A 27,477-nucleotide genomic window follows, 5' to 3' on the forward strand; every position below is an offset into this window, starting at 1 on the left:
ACATATAAGAGTAAAGAAACTGAGATCACTGAGCCGGATAACAGAGTGGATATATATATAAATATATTTATATACGTTTGGTGCAGCCGATTGCAACCAAAATACGAGGTGCACATCCACATGTTATAGCAGTCCTATATACAAAATTTCAACGTTCTGAGGCTACTCGTTTTTGAGTTATACGAGATACGTACGTACATACGTTCGTACAGACACCACAAAAAGTTCTTTTCAGAATTCATTTTAAAGCAGTTTTATAATTTTTTTGGAAGAAAAGAGTATTTTATTCTTTCCTTACGTACAGATATCACGCAAAAACATCGTTAAATTGCATTCGACAGCGGTCAAAATGGATATTTTCGTTGAAATATGCTGCCTGAAACTTTTCGCGATTACAATCCTTCCTTTTTACTTCGTACAAGGAAGTAAAAATAAAAAATTTCTATTAAAATTTTTTTTGTATTTAAATTTTTTTTTTTTCATTTTAAAAATTTAAAAAATTTTTCTTTGTTGATCCAAGTAGGAATTGACTTAAAATTTTTTTATTTAATTAATTAATTTTCAATCGTTAATAAAGTACTTTTTATTCATCAAGTTAAAATATGTTTTTTTAAACTTATAGTGGATGATATTTGATGTTAATACAGTTTTTTCACATATTAAAAATGTTTTAAAGGTTTAATTAATTTTTTTTGTATTTTTAAAAATTTTCTTTGTTGACCTAAGTAGGAATTAACTTAATTTTTTTTTTATATATTACTTGTTTAATTATATTATCAGCAAGTCGTATTTAATGAAACCTTGTGTTAGATTTTACCGTGAGTCTTATTTTGTGTATTAGCAGCAAACATTAATAGACGTTCTCAAACCATTACAGTCCACCAGTGACCGAACGCTTAAGTTTCTGTACACTGGTAGTTTAATCGAAGGTTTGCAACTCTGTGAACGGGCGGGCTGCATGCCGGTTTCGTGGTTTTCTCCATGTGTAACGTGTATATGAGCAAGTTTCTTTCAGAAAGGCCTGCACAAAGACTTCCTTCAACCAAGACAGATAGCCCTTGAGTGCTTTGCCATAATCAGATAAATCGAATCAACAACCATTAGATATATCATTTTAGGAATAGTTTAGGGCCAGCCGTTAGGCTTAAAGACAAGAAGTCCAAACCATTTTAACGCATCAGGGGGAAATTTTAACCTGAGTTGGGATTTCAAAATCAGAGTGAAAAACATATATTGTCTATTTTGATGCCAGCGATTTGAAAACTGATTTCGCTCGGGAATTAAAACACTAATTTCACTCGGGAACTTTTAACAGTTATATTCATATTATTTAAAGAGTTGATGGAACGGCTTTGAACGGCTTTGATGGAAGTTTCTTCTTGCGTAGATGAATCCCAAATATGATGACATTAAAAAAGAAGTTATCTATTACTCATTCTTCTATTGGAAAGAGAGATTTTGAAGCAGGTAAAATTTAAAAAAATAAAATTTATAGTCATTTATATTAAATTAAACTTTCCAGTCCTTAAAACATGTAAAGAAGCTTAATATATAACACACATCTTGCAGATGTTATCTGTGAGTTTTCTCGTATCTTCAGATTTTAAATCCAACATTTTTAGTAATTTTTCGTCAAATAAACCATTAATGCTGCAATCTACTTGCTGAAAATAATAAGTATTATTAACTAGCACTGTTGGTAAGTTTACATAGCTTCAGCTAATCATGAAACAGAGATTGATATAAGACTGAGTTTACAAAATCCAAAAGGAATAAACCGAACTATGTTTATTGTTTTGCATAGAAGACTTTCTATTTCAAGCTAAGCTGTAAAGTACTCACTAGGACTCCAAAATTTGTTCATTCAGCATTTCTTTCTATTCTTACGTTTTCTCTTTATACTGGCATTTTCCCCACCTCCCTCACACTCTTTCTTTCAGCATATCTTAGATCTAGGGCTTAGCTCTATTGTTGATGTCCCTCGTCTGGTTTCATCCTAGCGACTGTTGACCTTCCACTTCAACAGGAAGAAGAGAAGCTGAGTGATCAGATCCTAACCTTCCCATCATTCCCTGCTCTGAGTTCGGTAGATAGATACATTGTGCAATAGAGGGCAGTAACTTTGTTTAGAAAAGGATAATGCTGGGTGAGGGAATAGGTTATGTTTTGATTTAACCTAACGTGTTCAGAACAGCTTAATTGCACTTGATTCAACTGCATTTTAATGTAAAAGATGAGGAAACGAAGAAAGGAAGTTTTTTGGGGATACTGTTTATTATGTTTTTGTATAAAATTTTCGTTTTTTACTTCATTAAAGTTTATATTAATGCTTGTAACGGAATTGCATTCTTCCCATGCGTGCACATGAAGACTTAATGGTTAACATGTTTGATGACTTGATCCATGGTCTCATTCTTGGCAATTACACAGCTGATATCTTTCGTTTTCCTCTTCGAAAGGCCTTATAACACCCTAAATAAAAAGTGATGGATGCTAACTAGGGCAATAACTTTATTGCGGTTCTGAATTTTCGTTATTGTTATAGCCTAAATTTAGAGGATTTTCTAAAGTTTCATGAATACCACAATTTTTCGCCAACGTCGAGTAAATCTATGAATTTTGGAATGTTTTTGTTACGATCATTAGAAACTCACAGGAAAATTACACTGCAAAATAACCGTATTCGAAATTCCAAATGAAAAATATGAACCTTGTTTCACTCGTCTTCTGGTACACGAGAGAAAATCATTTTCTGAAGTTACATAAAGTCGCCTTTCGCTGTCTGTTAGTGCCAACAAACAATTTCGTTGCCTTAAGATATTTTACATTACAGGACAATATGCACCAAACGATGTCCTACACAAAGATGTAGGGACCAGTGTTGTCTATTGGCCAGTGTTAAATGAAATGCTCCATTCTTTTTTCTTATAATAATTTTCATGCTTTCAAATTAGTCGAGTTGCAGTTAGAGACAATGAAAATATAAAAGAAGACGCCTTTTAAAATATTTATTTTTGGTGAAGGGAATTTCGCATTCAAGCAATACCATCTTCCTTATCATTTTATACTACCGTCCACTGTTCTTTGTACATGTATAGTAAAATTAAATTAAGGTTTCGTCTATATGATTTGCTTAATATTGCGTTTTTTTTTAATTTTACCTTTAAAGATTTTGAAGTTTCGGGTTAAGAAAGTTTTCTCAGTGTACCGTTGGGAAGTTTAAATAAGCAATCATCCGTGGTCCAGGAATAAACTGATGATTTTACATTAATTCCTATGGGAAGAATTGTTTCGGTTTATTAGCATTTCGTTTGATGATTGATTAAATTGGTAAACCGAGGTTTCACTCTAAAAGAAAGCTCATTTAATTATCTTTTCTTCAATAAGTTTATTTAGAGCAATTATTTTTAATTACGTTTATTTATGTTTATTCAATTTATTTATTTAGAGAATCTATTATCTTTTCGCTTGCATATTTTTAAAATACCACGATAATAAACATTCTTTTTTTGTAAAACCTTGTCATTTGCAAAACAACTTCAAACCTTCAGGGTGGTCTTAAACATGTTGCTATCTCATATTTGAGGACAACAATACATACTGGTGTTCTATAACCTTATATAATGAAATAGCTCCAAATTTTTCGGACGTCAAATCAAGTTACTTTGCGTTAAGCTACCACAACATACGAGGCGTATTCAGAAACTAAATACCGTTTCGAAAAAAAAAAAAAAAAAAAAAAAAAAAAAAAATAGTAAAACAATTTTTTCGAATTCAATTTTATTTTTACATGAAAATACATGTCTTATACTATTTTGCAACATAGTTTCCGCCAATGATCAGACACTTGTCATAGCGGGTGACCAGTTTTTGTATACCATCGTCAAAGAAACTTCCCGCCAGTTTCGATAACCACGACTTCACAGCATTTTTCGTGTCATTGTCAGATCCAAAGCGCTTGCCACCAAGCTCGCGCTTCATGTGCAGGAACAAGTGATAGTCGGACGGCGCCAAGTCCGGGCTGTACGGCGGGTGATCGAACTGCTCCCAATGAAACTGTCAAATTAACGATTGAGTGACACCAGCAGTATGGGGCCGAGCATTGTCATGGAGCAACACAATTCCTTTACTGAGCATTCCTGTTCGTTTGTTTTAAATGGCACGCCTTAGTTTTGTTAAAGTTTCACAATATCGTGCCGCATTAATGGTTTCACCTCTGGGAAGAAATTCAGTAAGCAAAACGCATTTCCTATACCAAGAGAGTGCACATGATTTTTTGTGATGACATTGTCACTTTGAATTTTCGTTTTTTTCGGAGAATGAGTGTGTCTCCACTCCATCGATTGTTGTTTCGATTCTGGTGTGAAATGACACACCCAAGTTTCATCACCTGTCACAATTTGGTTTAAAAAGTTTTCTCCCTCATCACTGTATCGCGTGAGAAATGTCAGGGCACTACCAAGTCGCTTTGTTTTGTGAACATCAGTGAGCATTTTTGGAACCCATCGGGAACACAGTTTGCGATAATTCAAGCGGTCAGACACAATTTCGAACAAAACAGTACGTGAAATTTGGAGAAATGCCTCTGAAAGAGTTGTCATTGTGAAGCGTCTGTTCTCATGAATTGCTTCATCAACTTTCCTTACCAAATCATCGGTTACAACAGAAGCCTCGGCGTGGATATTTGTTCCAATCTTACCCACTTTCTCACCATTCCATCACTTATCGCGTATTCACCGTAAACTTCTGTCACTTGACGATAAATTTCGGCCGGTTTAACATTCCTCGCGTTCAAAAATTTAATCACGGCACGAATCTCACAGTCAGCGGGAGAACTAATTGTCTTAAATGTTTTGAATGTGCACAGCAAACTGAAAACACAACATAGAGCAACCAAAATGGCGACAATTGAAAGTGAGTGAACAAGAAAGACTACTGCGCATGCGCGGGACGCCTACCACAGCGCTGCGACGGCGCTAGAATGAAACGGTACAGTTTCCGAATACGCTACGTATATTATCCACGCGGTGTGGAAAGTGTTGATGTTCGAAGACATAAGATCCTTTTTTTTCACCTTGTTGTCTATGGAAATGCATATCTATAGAATGAAATGTGCTATAAAATATTTGATTTATCTTTTAGATGTTAACTATAATCATCAGTATGAAAGTAAACACAATACATAATGCTTATATCTAAACATATAAACATAATACATAATGCTTATATCTTTTTGTTTCTGGATAATACAACTAATTTATATAATTTAAAAGAAGAGTAAATGATACAATGTATAATACTTTCAAATGATATGTTTTGAACATTTGTACCATTATAATTAATGAAAAATGCTTCTGATACCGTATACCGTGTTATTTCGGTATAGAACAATTTTGTATTTTAGGACCATCGTTTAATAGTAAATGAATAAAAAAAATTCTTTATTGAATAATATTATATTGCCTTTAATACCTTAATAATACGAATAGCAAAATATTTCTTCAGTTATTAAATTTATTTTAAAATTACTTACATACGGTACGAAGATGAGCGCTGTATATTAGTTTATTCCCAATATGGCTTTTATTTCGAAACTCAAATACGATGCCAACGCACAGCATAATATACTATAGCTTTAATTTACTAAGCCATAATATACTATGGCTTTTATTTCGAAACTCTACGATGAGAGCATTAAAGTAACTATTATGCGATTCCTAAATAAGAATTAAAGAAGTCTACCCCTGTGAGATTTTACAACTGTTAATTAAATTGACATAATAAGAGCGAGAACTGACTTAAATGCGTGTAAAGTAGGAAAAATAATGTTATATGTTTCGTCACTTAATATATTTCTCTAAATTTAAATCTTAATAGTTTCTTTCTTTGGTACACATTCATATTAATAATTTATTAAGACTCTATAAAGATACAGTTTCTGTGATCCGTGACTTTCGTAATTTATTTTCTGATCAAACGTTGAAATATAATTTGTTGTTACGTATGCCTATTTATTAAATTAAATATAACCGAGTCGATATTAAAATTCACCCTAATTTCGACGTGAGATGAGATATGAGACAATAAGGAATACATCATGAGACAAGGTGACTTAAAAAAGTGTTTATTTGCTACCTAAACAGTTAATATCACAATTTGTATCGGATTATAGCAACAACTTTATAGCAATAGGGAGAAATTTAAAATTCAGCAAATAAGATTTGACATATAAAACATATGTTTATACATATAAAACGTAATTAATAACATAAAAGAGTTCTTGATGGTATGCATAAAATATTATTTCCAATTAAAGCAAAAATATTATGATGAAAATAAAACTATGCTTTTAATTTAAATCAATCAAATAATGCTTGTCAAGAGTTAGTCCTCTAATACTCGGAATAACTGGTTTTTCAATCGAATATATGATTTATGAGTTTCTTTCACAGTTAAGTCTACGTGATGGAACGGAACATCTGTTCCCATTTCTTTTCGCTCAATCATATCAAAAATGTGAAAATATCAAAACTGAAAGATTTGTTTAAGCAGCTGCTTTCTTCACACGAATTTATTTTCTTAGTTTACATTGCAAAAATTGTTTTCATCAGTGGCGTTTTTTTTTCCTAATGTTTCGCGCTTAATTCTGAAGGTGATATGGATTTGAGGTAAATAAAGTTAAGCTAATAAATTCTTAAAAAAAATTTTATAGCCTTAAAAATTTTCGTCGTGTCCAGAGTTTCCTCCTGTAATGCTTATTTTCATCGTACGTTACACACGTAAATCTGATTCATTAGTTTCCATTCATACATGAAACAATGAATTCATCTAAAATTGCTAAATTATAAGAGGGATATTCAATAAGTTCTCAGCTTAAGTATGAGGTATTGATTGTGAAATGATTGCATCATCTGTAGGGAATCTGTAGAGAATTTTTATTGATAGTCATTTTAATTTGTTAGCCTTTTCTGTCTTCTCTATTTCCCCCACGTTTTCTAACAAAGATGTAAATTAGCTACAGTGAACGAGTGTATTTAAATCAAGTTGGCAATGCATGTGTACGCTCACCCCTGGATGGCGTTCTTAATACATACTTTTCATTGACGTGACTTGGCAATCAGAATTAAAAAGTGCTTCGTTTTTGTATCGCAAAGTAAATGTCTTGTTCTATTCACCTTGATTGCACGCACATTCAGGCTATTACATATGAGTCATTTATTACTATTTCAATTCAAAACAGATGTGGTCATTTGACAATTTAGTACATTTTCCTGAACGAGAGTATGTACTTAAGACTCTTATTGTGTGTTCTTTCCCTGTTTCACTTCTAAAATATATGCGAGATCTAGTTTTCTTCGCTGTGATTTAATTTAACTAGATCTACTTAAGTAGATCTACTTAAGTAGATCTACTTAAGTAGTTTATCTTTTGCGACCTCTCGCAAAGCCTTGAACACGACAGGGAAAGGGTGCAAAAGACCTTACTATTGAACGCAATATTTTACAGAGGGTACGGACTTATGTGCTTACAACGGTACGGACTTATGTGCTTATGTGACTTATGGACTTATGTACTTATGTGCCGGTCAAGTCCATCAGGTGTTCAGGTCGCGCCTCCGTCGAAAAGCCGAGAACAGGGAGTGGTGACCCCTCGGGCCCGGCCCAGTAAGCGGAGGATTTTTGGAGTTATTCTGTCTGAGGCTAAGAGCCGGTGTGGGACCTGGTTCTCCAGACATTAAGGAATTTAGTTTAAAACTCCTAAGTGGATTTTTGTAATTTTGGGCAGAGGCTAAGTTTTGGATTTGTGCCCCACGACTCCAGTCCATAAAGTCGAACTCGTTTTACGTGGCCTACCTGCCACGACCCTCCCCCTGCCTGATATGAGGGTTTACAGTGGGAGGATCCCTCAGTTGCGTAACTGTTCGCAGGAGAGGTGTACAAATTGGGATTGATTATGTGCTTACAGACGCTGACCATTTGGGGTGAGAAACGTAAAAGATAGCGTAACACTAAATTAAAATAACAACACTGCACACTCCAGTTTAATCTAACAGACTGGCTACGGCAAAATAATAATTCGATATTCAGGTTAACAGCTGGAAGAAGCAATAACGTGCGCTTACAGTAGCGAAACCACGCTCTGACTAAACTCCAAGTTCCGCTGCACTGCCGACGATTAACTTCCAAAAATGAAAGTTTTATTCCGGCTGTCTGAATTTGATGTTAAATTGAGCATTTGAAGTAGAGAAATGCATGAGTGAGACCGTCAGTCAGGATTGCAGATGCTCTAACTAAACGTTTCGCTACATCATTCACCACAAATAGTCTGTATCTGTAGGAATGTAAGTCTCTTCCCTCTGTAGAATATTGTGTTCAATAAAAGGGTCTTTTACACCCTTTCCCTGTCGTGTTCATCTTCAAGTCTTTGAGAGAAGTTGCAAAGATTAACACTTAAGTAGATGTCGTTACATTGAATGATAACGAAGAAAACTAGATCCCACATACCTTTTAGAAGTGCAGCAGGGAAAGAACACACAGCAAGAGTTTTAAGTACGTACTCTCGGTCAGGAAAATTAACAAAATTGTAAAATCTATTTTACAATGATATATTTTATAAAATGAAATAGTTATAAATGATTCAAATGAAACAGCCTGAATGTGCGTGTAATCAAGGTGAATTGTACAAGGCACTTGCGGTGCGATACGAAAGCGAAACACGTTGTAGTTCTGATTGCCAACGTAGGGCAGTGAAATATATGTGTCCAGAACGCCATCCAGATGTGAGCGTACACATGCAACGTTACTTGATTTTTGAAAGGTTGTACTATATTGTTAGTGATGTCTATTAATACTGAAAGAAATATATCATCGACGACTGAGATTTTGACAAAAGAAGTCTATTGTAAAATATTCATTATCACATGACTGCAATATACGGTCACTTCCCTGTGATTAAATGACTTTCCTGTGATTAAATGAATAACTGATAAGCGAGCTACAATATTTGGACAGAGAGAACGTCGCTCGAGATAATCTCTGAACAGGCCACAGTACAAATGTGACTCGTATATACTAATCCGAGAAGCAATATAGACTAAGTCGAGAAATATTTGATGGGAAATATACCAGTCACAATATCTCAAATAGCTGCGGAAATGGGCATCAGTTTTGAATCAGTGGAAAAAGAATCCTACATGAAAAGCCGGAGATATCGCAAATATGAGGCAAATGAACAATGGTGACATTTGAAACGAAGAATCATTCAGACAAATATTCTCAACAACATGATAAATGCCGATTAAGAATTTATATTCCTATCTAGTGACAGGAGAAGAAACATGGTCCAGAAACGAAATCGGAGAGACTATTTCGGAAAGGTGCTGGACCTCGACGATTTCACCGCTTCAAAATCCACAAATCTGGTAGCAAGTTTTGGGGCATTTTATGAGATGAAAGGCACTATTGTGTATTGATTATGTGCTATATAAATACCACGATAACAAGTGTTTCTTTTACTAACTCATAGACGCAACTCCAACAACTATAAAAGTAAAACGCCGAAACAAACTCAACAGAAAAGTGTTTCTTTTACATAACAGTGTTCCAGCACCCAAAGTTCATGCTCCCAAATTGCTTTTCAGTAATGTGAATTCCCATTTTTTCCACACTTGCTTCGGCTTCACCAGTAGTTCAGTGATTAAGACTGAATGATAACGAAGAAAACTAGATCCCACATACCTTTTAGAAGTGCAGCAGGAAAGAACACACAGCAAGAGTTTTAAGTACGTACTCTCGGTCAGGAAAATTAACTAAATTGTAAAATGGCCACATCTATTTTATCTAGTGATTAAGACTGCTGAATATCGGTAGTTCGATGTGGGTTTCAAACTCAGGCGAACAGGCTAGCTGCATGGTTGTCCGGAGTTCGAATTCCGGTGAGGGCAATGCGGATTTCTTCAGCTTGCTGATATCTAAGAATTCAAAACTCTCTGTGTGACTCTGCAAGACTCTGCAACTCTCAAAAGACTTTGCAAGTGTCGCCCGAACTAAAAGGTTATGGACGATATTTCTAGAATTTGGCGAACTAAAAGGAGGCATAAGATAATTCTTAAAAGGTGATGGACTATAACTCCCGAACTAAAAGTTGGTGGACGATAATTCTAGGCTTTGACGAACTAAGATGTGGTAGACGATAATTCCTAAAAATGGGGTGGGCGATGATTTCCGAACTAAGAGATGATGGACGGTAATTCCAGGATCCAGCAGGGTTTGGTAAGTGGGTGCTCTAGTCTGACTAGTCCCCAGTCGCCCTTAAGAAAAGAGAGTATCTAAGATATCTCCGTTTTCCGTATGTCTTCGCGGGTAACTGGAAGCACGCTCGGCGTGTGTTCGGGAGGTCCGGAGTTCGAATCCCGGCGAAGGCCCTGCACACTTTTCACGTTCCTACATCGATATAATCTAATGACTCTAAAGCCAGATATATCCTAAAAGAAAGATTTTTTCGAACAAAGAAAAATTCTTTTTCGTAGTTCATGTTACAACAACGATGGCGATTTGAAAAGTTCATTTCAGAAGCGTTTTGAAAAAATTATGACAAAAACTTTTTATTTATTTATTTATTTATTTTTTCTTGAAATTTGATACTTAGTAGATAACTGTGCTAAATGAACTGAGCTCAAGGAGAAATATGCATATATACTGTTAATTTTTAAGTATTTCATAAGTATTTTCAGCTGTTTATCTTTGTAAATATATTGGGATTAAAATCATTAAACGTTCTTTCATCGATATAGAAATTACTAAGCTTCTTATCAATGAAAAACAAACGTAAGATCATGGGAATAATTAAAAATGTATTTATAAAATATAATTTCATGTATTTGTTGCCCAGTTTTTCTTTCACTTATACACATTTATAGTTAACATATTACAATAACAGCATTTCCACTCAAAACCCTTTTAATTCTCATCATGACAAAGTTGCTTGTTATAAACTTAAATGTATCCCTTCGCTATAAAGAAGCCAGATTGGAAACAGCAAGAGGAGAAAATAAATCTTTCTATAGATCGGTGCGGCAAGACTCGACTCAAGTTAGGAAGATCGCTACGGAGTGATAAAAACGTCTCCAACTGTTCCCCTGGTGATGCTGCCCACGAATGGTGGTATGAAAATTTTATCTCCCGTAAATTGTTTTCTTTGGGTGCTGAAGTATATGTCCGAGTCCCTTTACGGCCATTTAGGATCCCGCGTAAGACGATGATAAGTTTAGTGCTCCGATTCCTGCCTCAATTGTACGTCAGCAGAAATTTTTAGGAAATATTTCTAGCGCGCATTAACAGTACTTCTTCAGTGAAATGTCAGGAATGCAGGAATTTATTGAAGTTGAATTTTGAAAATAATATTTTAGAATTTACATTTGATGGTATAGTTAGTAGCTTGAGTGTTAGGTGAATTAAATAATTTTTATGCGAAGCAATTTATCCTCGTAGATATTTTATGGAAGGAAGCTTTTGTATTCGAAAGTTCTGACAAATGATCATTGAAATTTTGTTCATTTCCATTCAGTTTATTTATAATTTTGCATAATGCTAATTTAAGTAATTATTTTCCATTCTAATAAATTTAATATATATTTTTAATGCGGCCAATTGCAACCGAAAAAGAGAGGTGCACAATTACATGTTATAGAAGTCCCATATACAAAATGTCAACATTCTGAGGCTACTTGTTTTTTTACTTATGCGAGATACATACATACGTACGTACAGACGTCTCGTAAAAAAACTCTTATGAATCCATTTTAAATCTAGTTTTCAATCCGTTTTAGGAAAAAGAGTCCTGTACATACAGATGCCACGCAAAAACTTACTTCAAATGGATTCGAGAGCGGTCAAAATGGATATTTTCGTTGAAATATGATACTCGAAATTTCTCGCGATAACAATACTTCCTTTACTTCGTACAAGGAAGTGATAATCCAGGGAACGAGACTGTATAACACAAAGAGAAAATTGATTAAATTTAACAATACGGTAAACGTAACAATAAGGTAATTAAGACACAATAACACGCCGAATAAATACTAATTCAGAAGTCAAACAACAAAAAAATTTTTGTTGTTTGACTTCTGAATTAGTAACAATAAGGTACTGGAAATGGAGGATGATCAGCATATACGTGCGATCTAAAAATGTAGCCAGTACTGGGCATTCTGGAACAGTATCACTAGAGCCATAGTAGAGTAGCTATTTGTAATAACAGCAGGCAATTTAGCTCCGCAGCCTGGAATTAGCTACGAAGATTAATACAGGCAACACTTTCATGTTCAGCAGGTTTAACTTCCATACGTTACTCCACCAAATGGCAAAATTATTACATGATTATTGTCCACTGAATATTTATTTAATATCCTGCATTTCATATATTACCTTTTTTTAATTGTTCTGTCAGCCTGTAGCCAAATAAATGCAATAGCTGGCTGATATTATATTGTAGAAATCATTAGGTGTCACATTATAAAAATCCTAAAAAATCCACTGCTTGCTTTCCGAGATTCCATCTTCCAAATGCCAGTTGGACGTGCTACCACTTTCACCACGAGAGTACGCACGGAGGCATATGATAAATTCCTTACATTCTTCCTTAAAGGGCTACTGGGTAATGACACATGATCCAGTGTACCGAATTAAGAGATGATGAATTATCGTTCTTCATATTTTAGTTTGAATTCCAATATAGAAACCACGAGTTTTTTTTTAATTCTGAGACACGGATGTAAAACAATTAAAAAATTGGTTTAAAATTAGCAATAAGGTCATATAATGTTAAAAAAAACCGCTACTGCGTACATTACAACTACTGCAGTTGGTGAGGTTTTTCTTCCTTCTTACTGCGTGCCATGTATAATTGGAAAAAGCCAGGCTAGCATTCGAAAGGTTCAGAGTTTGAGTTCCGGCGAGGACACTGCAAATTTTCCATGCATTCTGCTCGAATATAAAAATGGCACGTGGTCTCTACAGTGGCGCCCGAACTGAAAAAATGTTTTAGACGATAATTCGTCATTGCCGGGATTTTCGACAGGGTCCCCTTCCCCCTAGTCGCATTTTAAGTGGGAAGGGGAATGTAAGGTATTTACTCCTTACAGCGTGCCGTTGTTACATAACTGGAAGCACGCTCAGCTAGCCATTGGAAGCTCCAGAGTTCGAATTCCGGTGAGCACACTGCACGTTTTTCATGTTTCCTGCTTCTAAAAACCTAACGTTTCTAAAAGCTCAAGCAATAACATATAATGTCAAGAGAGCTTTGAGTAATGAATAAATAATAGAGCTAGATATACTTCCTTCTTTAATGAAATAGTGGCTGAATTCAGTTTTCCGATGAGCAACTTAGGAGACATTTATAGGAAGTTTTCTGATAGCCTAAAATGAACATTAAAGGTGATAGATAATTCCTTAAGCTGGTGGGAAAAAAGTAAACGTTTTAGCTCGAAATCTAAGTGATAGATATTTACTGCCATACAGAATAAAGAAATGTATGCATACATATTTGCGGAAAAATATTTTTTTTGAGTGACGAGTCACAATATTGTTTAGAGGAATAATAGCTTAAAATAAAAAAAAAATACTCATTAATTTTCAAATGATTACATGATTTTCATAAGAAAGTGATTATTAATTTTTATAAGCGAATATTTAGACTTAATTTTGCTGTATTTTTTGCTTGAATTTTTTTCATATTTAAGAAAATTCATATAAATTTTACGTATGATTTTATTTAGTTTACTTAAAAAAGAGATTGGTTAGTTCTGTATATGGGCAAAGCAATTTAACGTAAAAATTATTTTAGTTATTATAATGTACAAAACTTTTATACAGTTTAAGTGTAATCTCAGCCAAGGTAAATGCCAATATGTTATTCACATATTGAGGCAGCTTAATTCAGAAACTTGAAGTTAATATGGAATGAAAAGACTGAAACGTAAGAAAATCTTGAAAGTTATATGAAGTAAGTTGCAACTGATCATTATTTCAAGCACATATATGAAAGATATACAGCTACATGTTATGTTCAATAGATACCTATAATAATAACCGCTTATATCTTAGTTATATATAACCGCTTATATCTTAGTTAAGAAACACACAGGAACTCTTAAATTTTTTTCTGCATAGTATGTCTGTACATCCACGTATGAGAATCATTTGCCGCTGCTTTATCGGTATCGGTAACGTTATGCCGCGATATTGCGAATTTCGCAATCTGTCCGGCTCAATAAATGCTTCCCTAAAGGCACATATAATTCCGTTTGGTTCATGTCCGTGGTCGGAAGCCATCATAGCGGTGCACTCACTCACTCACTCACTCACTCACTCACTTCACGTAAAAGTACATCAAGAGAATTCCCAGAGGAGAAAATTTAATAAATGTCGAAGAGAGGAGAAAATTTTCTCTTACGTTTGAGAGATCAAGCTAAAGTCCTATATGAGATTAACGTCATAGTAGAGAAAAAATAGAAACTATGAAGTAGAAAATTCAAGTACAAACAGAAAAATAACTATATGCAATGTATACAAATAACAGTAGTGCATGTATAGTTTACTTTGGAAAATTTAAATCTCTTAGGAAATGTGCAGTTATAAGAATATAATTCTCTATCGTCTTGTAGAATGTCGTGTTGGTAGCTTTTGTTCTATTTATACCCAAAAAGAACAAATGGAACGAAAAGGTAGCGCAATTTAAAGGCAGAAATAATAACCAAAATTGAAAAATTAAGTTAATAGAAATTCTAAAGGTACGAGGGCATTTCGAAAAGTAAAGATACGCTGTACACCAAAGGAAAATAAAAGTTTTGGTGAGCAAGTTGGCAACACAGGTGTTAACCTTGAACCGTTAGCTTTTCCCTCCCGGTCCTTAGGCATTTCAACGTTGATTCTGGTCGTGTTAAAAATGGCTGCGCCGATTCAGCGAAATGCGAAGTGCGCTCCGTCATACGTTTTCTTCATGCAAAAGATCAGCGACCAGCGGATATTCACAAAGAAATTGTTTCTGTTTATGGGAACATTATGAATCGACAAAATGTAACGAAATGGTGTCGTCATTTCTCTGAAGGTAGGACCGATGTTCATGACAAACAAAGAACAGGTCGGCCATCTGTGATCTCTGATACCCTTCTTCAGCGAACAGAGGAAGCAATTCGTTCGAATAGATGTCTCAAATTGAAAGAATTGCATCAGATCATACCGCAGGTGTCAATGACAACTCTTTATGAAGTTGTGACTGTCAAGTTAGGGTACAGGAGATTGTGTGCGCGCTCGGTTCCAACAGGCGGCAACCTTCTATGACTGTGGGATACAAAAGCTTGTGCACCGACTTAACAAATGTTTGGATAACGGGGGTGATTATGTCGAAAAATAATAAATAATCCAGTTAATAAGATGTAACAGATGTTTTCTAAATTAATTTTTTTTTTTTTTTTTTTTTTTTTTTAAGGAATGCGAGCCATTGTATCTTTACTTTTCGAAATGCCCTCGTATTAGGAAAATTTTCGCGCCAAGAAACATGAGTCTTATGTTGGAAATGGCGAAATTAACAAGCGCTCGATAGCTCATCATAGTTGCAAATTTAATCACAATTTTGATTTTGGTCTGCAAAAAGAATCCTGAAAACTTCTTGGTGAACTGGAATATCTTGATGCTTTTCACATTGCGAAAAAAATTATCTTTTTTAGTTAATGATTTTATAATTCCAATCTAGTCTTTCCTATCGCTTTTAAAATTCTGTTAACATAATTTTTCAATTTTGGTTACTATTTCTGCCTTCAGATGGCGCTGCCTTCTCCTTCGCTTTACTCCTTTGGGGTATAAATTCAACCGTTGCTTTATCTTCGTTGCAGATTTCTTTGCTCCTGATGAAGAAGGATCTTTACATATTTGACTTCGAAATCTATAGTCTTGACTAAAATCTATGCCAAACACAAGGTTGTTGCTTTGCCTAATTTTATATGTCTGACTAATAATTGATGACTAATAATTGATGACTAATAATTGATGAATATCTGCCTTTTCTGATTGATAAAATACAGTAATTTTTACAGCGGGAATTCGTTATTGTGGCTAATCTCACTTGTCTGACCTAACTAACAAGTCCAAGAATTTTATCGTGGCAAGGAGCGTAAGATTGCGTTTGTCATTGGCATGGGGCTTGAATGCCATATAGATGATAGTACATTTTTCAGCTCTGTCCCAATTTAGATGGAGAACGCCCTGAGCGAGGTCTGAGAGTCCTCTAAACCTCTTCTCCTATAGCAAAATCACTCGACAGGATTTCCGGTTTGACCTGTATTTTGAGTGCTCCTATGCCGCACAGACACAATGCGCTACAATGATACCTTCGAACCTGATTCCAGAGAACGATACTGCAGCCAGGATCAGTAAATACTATCACGATCAATGTTGCCTTAGAAATTTATCAAGCATAGAAAGAAGGCTTTATTAACTTTGTTCGATAGTTGAATAAACATTCGGAAAAATATTTTGCATTCAGAGTCTGCAAATAATATAAGCAAGGCACACGGAACATTTAGCAAATTTGAAATATCAGTATGCTTTTAATTTTCCTAAGGCTAGGGAAAAAATATTTCTTTTCAGTTGGTGAGCCTGCTGATAGCAGACCATAATCTCTCAAACATTTTCCCTGTTTGAAATCCCCTTTGCTCATTTGAAGTCCTTTGGTTTTTCTTTCATTTCCTTTCGCGGTTTTCTTAAGACGCAGAAAGTTTAGTTAACTATTATCTCCTGAGGTGATAACTACCGAAAAACAGATCAACTTAGCAGCTGTTTTACCTTAGAGAATTACCCCAAGCATCAAATGCCAATTACCAAAAATTAAGCAATAAAGATGTGGGCAGATAGCGCTGGAAACAACCTTTCTGACACCTCTTTTATTGTGTCAGGTTTATTGGATCATAAAAGAACAAGGTTGGAGATCATAAAGGAAGGATGGTCTGACAAGTCAAAAATAAACTCGGGTCACCAAATTTCCGCCAAAGCTCGCACTAGGAACAAGGCGGACGTGAGGGTTATCGGGAAGCGGCAGACGACGGATTTGAGGTAGATTTATTAGAGGGTAGATAATGAGGGACATTGAAAGTGTGTAATGGGTTTCCTGGCTTTTGTTAACTGCTGTTTTGGATAACAAGTTTGATTTTCAACTTAAAATTGGTGTTCATTCAGGAGGGTGTAGTTAGAAGAGGGCAATGAAATCAACAAATACTCGCAATTTGGCAGTAATATATTTACAGTTTACTAAACTTTACAATTTATACCTGCATTGTTCTTTTTAATTTAGCATGTTAAAGATAGCGACAGTTTTAACACGATAACTAGTGACAAAAATTATGTTCTGCATGTTTCTCATTGTGGGGAAAATTCACCTAATTAAATCAAGCAGCAAACACTTGTTAATTAGCAATTCATCTAAGTTACTTCTTTGGTAGAGAACTGAAGGCTCAGTTTAGCTTTTTGGAGCCCTAGGCACGAGATGCTTTCAGAGTCCCTTGACTTTCTTTATTTTTTTGATGATCTATAAGATGATTTGGGAGATTTGATTTAAAGTCTGTGTTTCAGATCCGAGGCATAACAACGTAATTTAGCGGTTGGGTAAAACGGGTTGGGAACTAAGCTAAACATTCCAGTTCCGTTTAGATTGACTGTTATACTTGCCCCACCCCCAATAAGAAGAGATAGAATAAAGGATATTCTAGTATTTGTCGATACCCGCTACCCGCGGACACTTCAACAATCTACAGCCGGTTTTCCGCGATAATATATATTATTGATTCTAGAAGTGGGTCTGGACCACCAGCGGCCGAGTCGCTGAACACTGGTAGTTCGGTCCGAGGTTCGAATCCCGCGAACGGGCTGGCTGCATGGGCGTTTTCGTGGTTTTCCCCATGTGTAACGTGTATACGAGCCAGTTTCCCTTAGAAAGTCCTCCACGAAGTCATCCCTCCCCTTAGGCAGATAGCCCTCGTGTGCTTTGCCATAACTCAGCACACACACACACCAACACCAGAAGTGGGTCTGAATTCTGAGTGGATATCTTTTGGCATATCGTTTACAGAATCACATAAAACAGATTTTTATATTTTGTTGTTTATCTATGCTCTCAAATGAATTCTACTAAATAACAAAACTAACGAAATCCTTCGAACCAATTCCCTGTTCTTTTTCTAAATTATTATAGCAGTTATTAATACTTTACATTCATCTTACATCTTTTATCATGTAAAATTTCATTGCGTGAGAACTGGAACACTCGTGATTTTTAGGCAAAATACCATCAAAATGCCTGCCGATAATAGAGTGCTTCTTCATTTCTAGGCAAAACCAGGAAATTTATAATGCAAAATGCAGGAAAAGTTGGGCCCTACAGCGGCTGAGCGGTAAAGTCGCTGAACACCGGTAGTTCGGTTCGAGGTTCTAATCTCGGCGAATGTACTGGCTGCAAGGGTGTTTTCGTGGTTTGCCCTTTGCGTAACGCGTATATGGAACAGTTTCTCTTAGAACAGTCGTCCACGAAGGCATCCCTCCCTTTAGGCAGATAGTCCTCGTTTGCTTTTCCACAATTAAATAAGCCAAAGCAATAAGGCAAGCAGAAAAAGTTGGCATTAGACGAACTTACGTTATCCCGAGTACTTTCGGCGGGAAAGTTGTTAGCTAAGAAATGATACAATGCAGATATGCAATTGTTGTAAAAACTTTGAGATAGGCACTAAAATAGAGAAAAACAAACTGTCCTATCCTACATTAATAGGAGGGCAAAATGCAAAATATCGAGATTTCCTAGAAAAATTTGGTACAGTTTCTAGGATTGCCTCGAAGCTCGCAAGATAACAGAGTTATAGACGGTATAGATTTGTAGCTAGTTTATAGACTGTAAGCGATGTAGCAGCTGTTATCATTTAAAACATAAATACTGTATGCAACGATTCAACGGCTAGAATCATGATAAGATCAAGTTCAAATAAAGAACATTAGAGAATAATAATCAAGTAGCTTTTACGAAGACCTGATTAGCATATTCGGTGGGTGGTAAATTCGCTGAACATTGTTAGGTCGGTTCGAGGTTCGAATCCCCGAACAGGCTGGCTGCATTGGCATTTTCGTGGTTTTCCCCATGTGTAACGAGTTTACGAGCCAGTTTCCCTCAAAAAAACCTCCACGGGTTATCCGTTCCTTAAACAGATATCCATTGAGGCTTTGCCATAATCACGTAAGCCAAAGCAAACCATCTTCGGTGGAACAGCAGCAGCAAGTGCCCCGTAGACAAGCCATGCTAGCTTTCGTCTGTCGGTTAAATACATCAGAAGTCGCAACCATATAAAACAATAATATTATAAAGAAGTAATATTTTCATTTTCCTACAAATATACAACAACGCATATATCATACATAATTTAACATAGATTACCACGGACCTCTGGAAATAATAAGATATGCAACAACGCATATATCATATATAATTTATTTCGCATACATATTTATATAATATTTCATGGTTCGGGGGAAGTTTAAAAAAAAATTTTTCATCATTATAATTTCTGGAAATGTTTATTGTTAAATATGACAGGCTTAAAATTATCCTTTCCCTCTCGTCAATGATTTTTAGTGGCTAGCAAAATAATAACCGAGAAATAATACAAGATTTATGGAGAAAAAAGTCTTAGAAGGATAACTTTCGATATTGGTAGTTTTAAGGTAAGAAAGCAGCCATACAGAAAAGTGAACAAAGTTCTTTTGTGATTTATAGGTTTTATACGCATCTTCCACGCAATAGATTACCACGGACCTCTGGAATACCGGCCCAGCGTGTAGAACAACTACACTACGAAGGACACGCAATAGATTACCACCAGTTCTTTATTTGAATTTTCGCAGTTACTTCAAAATTCTTTAAGTTCAATTCTGAAATAAAAACTTCGGAATTCAATTTACTTTAACCCAAAAGGAAGTGTTCTTCTTACGTCGTTAAATTGCTTACTTCTTTCCTGAAACGTTGTCTTCGGACATTTAGTTTTTTAATTTTGCATGGCACTTAATTTCAATATCAGTTGTAATGTGTTTAGACGAAAGCGTATCCAAAAAATTGCAAAATTCAAAAGGAGACAACAAACAAATCGTGAAATATTGCAAAGATCTGCCGGCTTCGAATTTTTATCAAATAATATGAGAAATTTTTCGATTCCAGAACCTTTTCACTAACGTGTTCCAAAAAAGAAAGGAAAAAAAAAAAAAGAAAAAAAAAAGATAAGAATAAGAAAGGCCTAAATATGGCCTTGTTTCTTGTTCTTATCATAGGCAAACAGAAAGATTTCAAGCTTTATTCAGAAAAAAAAAAAAAAAAAAAAAAAAAAAAAACCAGATTTACAGGCAAAATAAGTAACTAGTAATAACCCAAGAAGGGAAGAAAACCCAGAGATAGGACAAAATTCTTCTTAACGGGAGAGGAATATTGCAGATATCAACAGTTGCTCGCAGAGGAAAGTGTAAAGAATTTGTCATAGAGTTAGAAATTTCAAGAATTTAAAGGCCCACCAGCGGCCGAGCGGTAAGGACGTTGAACACTGATAGTTCGGTCTGAGGCTCAAATCCCGCGAACGGGCTGGCTGCATGGGCGTTTTCGTGATTTTTCCCATGTGTAATATATATACGAGCCAGTTTCCCTTAGAAAATCCTCCACGGAGGCATCCCTCCCTTTAGGCAGATAGCCCTAGTGTGCTTTGCCATAATTGAATAACCCATAACCCAATCAACAATTTAAAAAAGTCACACCTGACTAACTGACTTATAGCCATTTTTGCAGTCTGTTCTTTACAAAGTTGGTCATGAAAAGGGAAGTAGCCTCGGGAAAAAAATGCGCTTTCTGAAAAATCCCAGAATATCATCAAGTCAGTGAGAAATGTAGCCAACTTTGAACAAATATTTTAGTCAAGAACCGCTATGTATATACACTGCGAAAAAGAATAACAGGGGATAGTTCTATATCTTCTGTTCTACTAGGCCGATTGACAAAATTCAAATTGCGTTTTCAATGTCTCGAAAGCGCGATTTAGGATATATATTAGAGTTACATATAGCATTGTTTTAACAGGTATTCTGACAAAATCGGACATTTTCTGAAATAACATACCAACTTTTTTCCATATTTCGAGTCTACGACTCACATTATGCCTAAATATTAAAATTTGTGAAATTTCGTGAGAAATTTATGGAGGAATTCAAAAATATATCTTGGCGTGCTTTTCTCAGTTTGCGTCAAGAATAATTCACTTGGCGAACTTCTTAATATATTTCCTTTCCATCCTTCTTAATGTATTTCCTTTCCTATTTTCCTTTCCAGTCCATTGTGCATGACAGGGAAAAAAGTCACATTGTTTCTACTTTCACACACACACACACACACACACGCACATTAAAAAAAAAAAAAAAAAAAAAAAAAAAAAAAGACACTAAGAAACTCTGAAAGATTTCAGATTTTAAATTACGTCCAAAGGGACGATTTTTTTTAACGTTTTGTGTGCTACCTTTATTTATTAAATATCATGTTCTTTGCACTTAAACCATAAAATTCAGTTCATTAGCAATGTCGCAAAATAATTTTAAAATGAGCATATCTTTAGAATTTCCGATACACAGTTCCGCACCCGCTGGAGTTCCCCCCCGGAGAGTAATACCATTGCTCGCTTTAAAATCCTTGAGTTTGTTACTCAAAAATTCGTTAAAGTTTTACAAAATATGAAACCTATAATAAAACAAATTCTAAATTTCAAATTTAGTCTTCCACATGCCCATATTCGTAGGAGGATTACGTCATTCAAAATTCGATGGCTCTATGTACCGCTGTTTTATCACAATGCGAGAAATATACAAACATTTTTGCAGATTTTTCATTATTTAATTTCTTCAAATATAATGCAGGACTCGAACATTTAGTGGCAACATTTTGAAAGTGAAACGGACATTTATAGTGATTCAACGCAAAATCGCAAAACGAAAACAATAGTTCTTCAAACACAAAGCCCCTTTGGACAAATAATTTTAACAAAGTGCCTATACCACATTTGGTGTTTTATCGCTTTTAACAAAAATGCCAAATTTCAAAACGCGCTAATATATAAATTCATGTATATCTTCGGAAATTTTGAATAAAAAACTGCAATTTTTTTGCAGGTACGCTTAGAAATACATCTACTTTAAGATGACGGTAAAATTTTTATAGGCTATATTTCAAAATTGTTTACGAAAAATTTATAAATGTTATTTAAAAATACAAATTTAAAAAATAAATCATAAAAAATGGGCGAATTTTATTTGGAATGAACCTAAATTTCGACATGTGAAAGGAAGAATCAAACAAGTTTAGTTAAAAAAAGAGAGAGATACCAAATTAAATTTGGTATATAATAAATATATACCAAATTTAATTAACATTGAGAAGCTAAAATTTTGAGAGTTAATCTTGTAAAATCTACTCGTGCGATTTTCATAAAATTTGCCACTTTGGCATAATTTAAATCGTAGAATCGAAATATGCAAAAAAAAAGTGGCATGTGATTTCAGAAAAGTCCGATTTTGTGTCAAAATACCTGTATTAGAACAATTGCTATATATCCTAAGTCGGGCTTTCGATACATGAAAAATGCAAGCTGAATTTCGTCAATCGGCCCAGTAAAACAGGAGCTATAGAACTGTCGCATTTTTTTCCTAGTGTGCATGTGAAAGCAAAGCCGGGACCTGTGCATTCCCTTACATAAATATTATTTATCGTCAGGCTTTGCTAACTGTTAAGCTTCTGCCTATTTTTAGGGGCCAAAACGAAAATTCGTCAGAGTGGAGGTAGATTAAACAAATATAGGTTGACAGATAATAAGATTTACCTTACAGAATAAGCACTCAGTATAAAATATATATCGCAGATACTTTCTTTCATCTGCTGTACAGAAAGATCAAAATGAAAAGCAGATAAAAACAGATTTTATTTCCTAAAGCATTGATCCTAAACATCTGTCTCTTCTTTTTCTCAAAACACAGCAAAAAGGGTTATGGAAGCATATTTGAAAAATATAGAATTCTTCCATTCCCAATATAACGAAAGTATACTGTGAATGGTAGGACTTTGTACGTATAAAAATATAACCTTTATATATCTGTTCAATGGAGAAAAAGATTCACATAGTTCTAAGCTATATTTTGAAAATTTTTTCTCTAAAACTATTTCTTGTGCATTATATTTAACAACTACAGACAGGACAAAATTATTTGTCCTAAGACTTATTATATTTAACAACTACAGAATAAATTTTATTCATTCTGGAGATTTATGGTTCCTTTTGCATAAAACAACTGTTATTGTTTACTTTATAGCTCACCTCATCAAGCTAACTATTAACTATGCATGTATCTGTATTATTGTATACCAAAGGTACAGAACATTTTGGTGCTAAAGTAACAAAAGTGTAATAAATATTTTTATATTTGGAAATTCCAGCTATAGGGAACATTAAAAAAAAATGAAATTTTATGTTTAGAACGTTTTCCCATTCAGCATCGAATTTGTTTTCTGAAAATCTGTTTTATATTTTGAGAAGCCATCTAGAACTGCATGTTCAGGATCAATATTTGAAAAAATAAAGTTTAGAGGCAACTTTTCCAGACCACCTTCATAATATGATGCACAAAATTTGTGCTTTCGCAACATTATAAAAAATATGAATTTCAGCAATAAAAATCGAGGTTATAAATTACCTCTTGATGAAGTTTTCTTCTCGAGGATAGATGTAGTATGAAATGCTGATGCTCTGAAGTATGAATGTTTTTTGATTTTATGAGGGTATTTGTTTTGTAACATACATAAGAATATCGTTTTTAAAAGGTTTCTTTACTTATCGTAATTTAAATTAGATTTTATCGATTTATACGGAATTGATCAGATAATTTCAACAAAACTACTGTTTTAAAAATCTCAAGAGAAAGGGGCTGTCAAAACTATCTTAAGTAATGTTGAGGCAGATAGCCCTCGAGGCTTTGCCATAATCCCCCACACACTAACTAAGTAATGTTGTATTTTTATTATGGTTTTAGCGATATAGTTTCCACAAGAAAGATGTTGCGCATTTTGTCCGTTATTTGCTGATAGCTCTTCGTTATTATATTAAAATGACAAATAAATTAAGTTATTCCATATGAATTACTGTTCTCTCTAATGTCTCTGTTTCCATATGAATTCTCGTATACACGTTAACTAACTAACTTTATACGTGCCTCGTCAACTAAATGACACTCCACGACTGGTTAAAGCCCAACTGAGAACCCCCGATATCTGGCACGGGACGGGCAACCAGCAATAAGCCACCTTGGAGATGGTCGAACACTCCAACTGAGGTCCCGGTGCCCACATCACCAGGACAACAGCTTCAAAATAGATCTCCACCAGTAAAACTGGCCCACCGCTACACTGGTCAACCAAGACCACCGTCCCAGCGATCAGAGACCCCGATGGGGTGGGCTTAAAAGCTTGGCGCTTTGACTGGTCGTTGAAATTGCTACCCGCCAGTACTACACGGGATGCCCTTCTCCTTAGGCTTTACATGGAATACTAAGGACAGCAGTGACCAGACTCTCAATGGTCCAGTTTGCTATTTGGTTACCAATACCTTGGTGGAAGGGACTTGCACCACCTGGCCCATGAAGAGCAAGTATAGACTTACCTCATTGGCCTTCGGGCACCACCAAGTTCGAAAATATTATACCCCCGTGGCCAAGACTGCCTAGGTACAGATCCTAGCCAGTACTGCGCAGAGTACTCTACGTCGACCCCCGGGGGGTATACACGTTAAGGAAAACAAAACAAATTAAACATGAAGTGGTACTGTTTTGTTATATCAAGTCCAGATTCAGATATCACCTAACGTTGACGTTCCAGCAAAACATTCAGAGCATTAAAACTATAATATGCATCCATAATTTATTCAACGGATAATGATATGTTTTAAATAATACAGAATAAGAGATAGGGGAAAAAGATATACTTAATTTTTAGCATTTCAAAGAATTTTATATTAATACACTTCAACATGAGCACCATCAATTGCTTGGAGAATGTAAACTCTGTTCTCGATTTCCGTTCAGATCTTATTAAAGGTTTGCGGTATCACAGTGCTGTTTCTGCGGTGATTCGACTTTTTAATTTTTCGATGCTGCTCGCTCTGCAGCAGAAACTCGCTCCTTCAGATATTCCCAGAAAAAGGAGTCAAATGAGTGACATCTGAAGAACGGAGTGGGCAGGAAATTGGCCCACCTAATACCCAGGACTTAAAAGAGAAGGGATAGCTCATAGAGCTTTCCCTCCTGAAACAGGTAGTGGGGAGTGATGACGTAGCCATGATGACACTGAGCGCGGAGATGCAATTGACAACATAGAAATTAGCGTTTTAAATCTGAAAAACCAGCGTTTAAAATGAGCTGTGTGTGAAAGATGGCTATAATTTAGAAGAGACAATGTTACTGCAGTATACATTTTACACTGAACATTAAAAGATTTAATAGTACTAACTCAATTTAAAAATAACAGATAAAATGCGCTACTCTTAGCGTAAAAATCCTTTTTTTAATTTGCAGAGATTTTTTTTTCCTTTTAATGCTTGCTTATTTCTAATCTTTTTTTTTTATCTGCATGTTAACTAAGAGAACTATACTACTGCTTCTAATAATAACAGATATTTAAAATTAATCAAAAAACAACCTTAAATTGGAATAGTTTTCAAAATTTCTGCTAATCTAAGTTTGAGTTTCAGTCTAATTGTAAATTTTACATTGGCATATTTTTCTCCCAATTCAATATAATAACATATATTTTTTAAAATAATTTTGTAACTTAGGCTTACATCAATATTATATTTAAATAAATGCATGTAAGATTGTTATCTTAATTTAGACAAAACAACTTTACTCACAGTACCTAAAAAAATTATTTACTTTTTCAAAAGTGGGATTTAAGAAGGCATGTTTTCTTATGCCAATTACTTTAATGTTACTATTATATTACCAATTACTATTATATTTTATCTAGAATGCTAAGCGAGTACAAAATATTATTAATAATAACACAGAATACAATAAAATAACTTTAACAATAACTTAACAAAATTAGTTCTCATTTGAAATATGCTTTACGCTATTAATTTCTAAAATGTCATCTAGAAATATTTCAAATTAAAGCATATTATATATGCTTACTTGTACAGTCACAATGCAACTACAAGTTGTTGAAATATTATTTATTGGCTACCACATTCGAAGCAATCCTTTTTTTTTTTTTGCCTTTTGCGTTGCTTTTCTTTGAGAAAAAACATATGCATTTCTATTTAAGAAACGTATTCTACAGAGCTCTTATGACAATGCAACGTGAAATATCGTCACTAGTCCACATGATTTTTTCCTTCTTTTCTCTTCTTTCCTCTTTTTTTTCAATATTTTATTACAATTTTCTAAGGATATTATTTTGTTCTTCAAATTATCAATACATTTTTGTTTATCTTTACACTTAGGTCATTCAGGGATATTGTCACTTAGGGCATTGTCACTTGTAAATTTTATTTCAAAATAATTCATATTTGATTTAGTATTGTCAGTTTCAATTTCGTTCTTGGCCTCAAAATAAATTTTCTTTGGGCTTAATTCGTGTAGTCTTTCAAAAGCACTCTGCATTAGTTTTCTTTTCAAATGTATCCGATTTCTTGGTGTTATTTCGTTTACTGCACACGATAAATTTACTTTCGGCACTGTATTGCATTTCAACAGTTTCTTTTGCGGCAATCCAAGCAAGCGATTTCTCATATCATCTTCATAATCACTGCACAGAAAATGTTCAATTTCTTGCGTTTTTCATATTAATAGAATCCTGTCTTCTACATTTATGTATCCATTCTTTCGACAAAAGCAAATTGTCCTTTGGGAAAGCATAAAATACAATATCTCTTCCTTTCGTATTTCTATAAGTGTTACAGCACGTTCCTACAGCACAAGAAGCCATATTACATAAAGGATACTTTAAATATAGAATTTAAAAGGAAAACTGACTAAAACTATATATATATATTGTTGCGTTTTTCTTTTCTTTCTGTCACGAACTGTTACGTTATTTTCTTCCTTTACGTTCGTACGGGTTTCGTGTGGATTTGCAGTGAATAACGACGATACTTAATGAAGTATCGAAACACACTTTATTTGCCAGTATTGTCAGAACAGCTCCAAAGTCACGTTTTACAGTTGTCGAAGATCTACTATAAGCACGCTGACACGATCAGCGACACAGCTTCCAGGTTACCAGGATATCACGGTGCAGACGGCTTCACGGCAAAGCACTTGAGTACAGCTAGCGACTCTGCTTGGTCGTTCTCGGAACTCCACGTACTCTCGA

At 34.7% G+C, this 27,477-nt stretch overlaps 1 protein-coding gene across 2 annotated transcripts in view; it reads right to left on the minus strand.

Annotated features, from left to right (window-relative positions):
- The window catches only part of LOC118186661 (uncharacterized), a 198,436-nt gene that overhangs the window by 50,747 nt on the left and 120,212 nt on the right, over nucleotides 1–27,477 (minus strand). Inside the window, exon 1 of one of the 2 annotated variants that reach the window (XM_035356780.2) lies at nucleotides 1,843–1,995. The exons of the other annotated variant lie outside the window; for it this stretch is intronic. Within the exon in view, the coding sequence (XP_035212671.1) occupies nucleotides 1,843–1,871 (29 nt within the window). The 5' untranslated portion in view covers nucleotides 1,872–1,995. Of the gene's footprint in view, nucleotides 1–1,842; nucleotides 1,996–27,477 lie in introns of those variants that run through there. 2 annotated transcript variants of the gene reach the window in all.

The sequence above is a fragment of the Stegodyphus dumicola genome, chromosome 6, assembly GCF_044657685.1.
Source record: "Stegodyphus dumicola isolate Sdum_Otavi_A_Nest chromosome 6, ASM4465768v1".
Lineage (NCBI taxonomy): Eukaryota > Metazoa > Arthropoda > Arachnida > Araneae > Eresidae > Stegodyphus > Stegodyphus dumicola.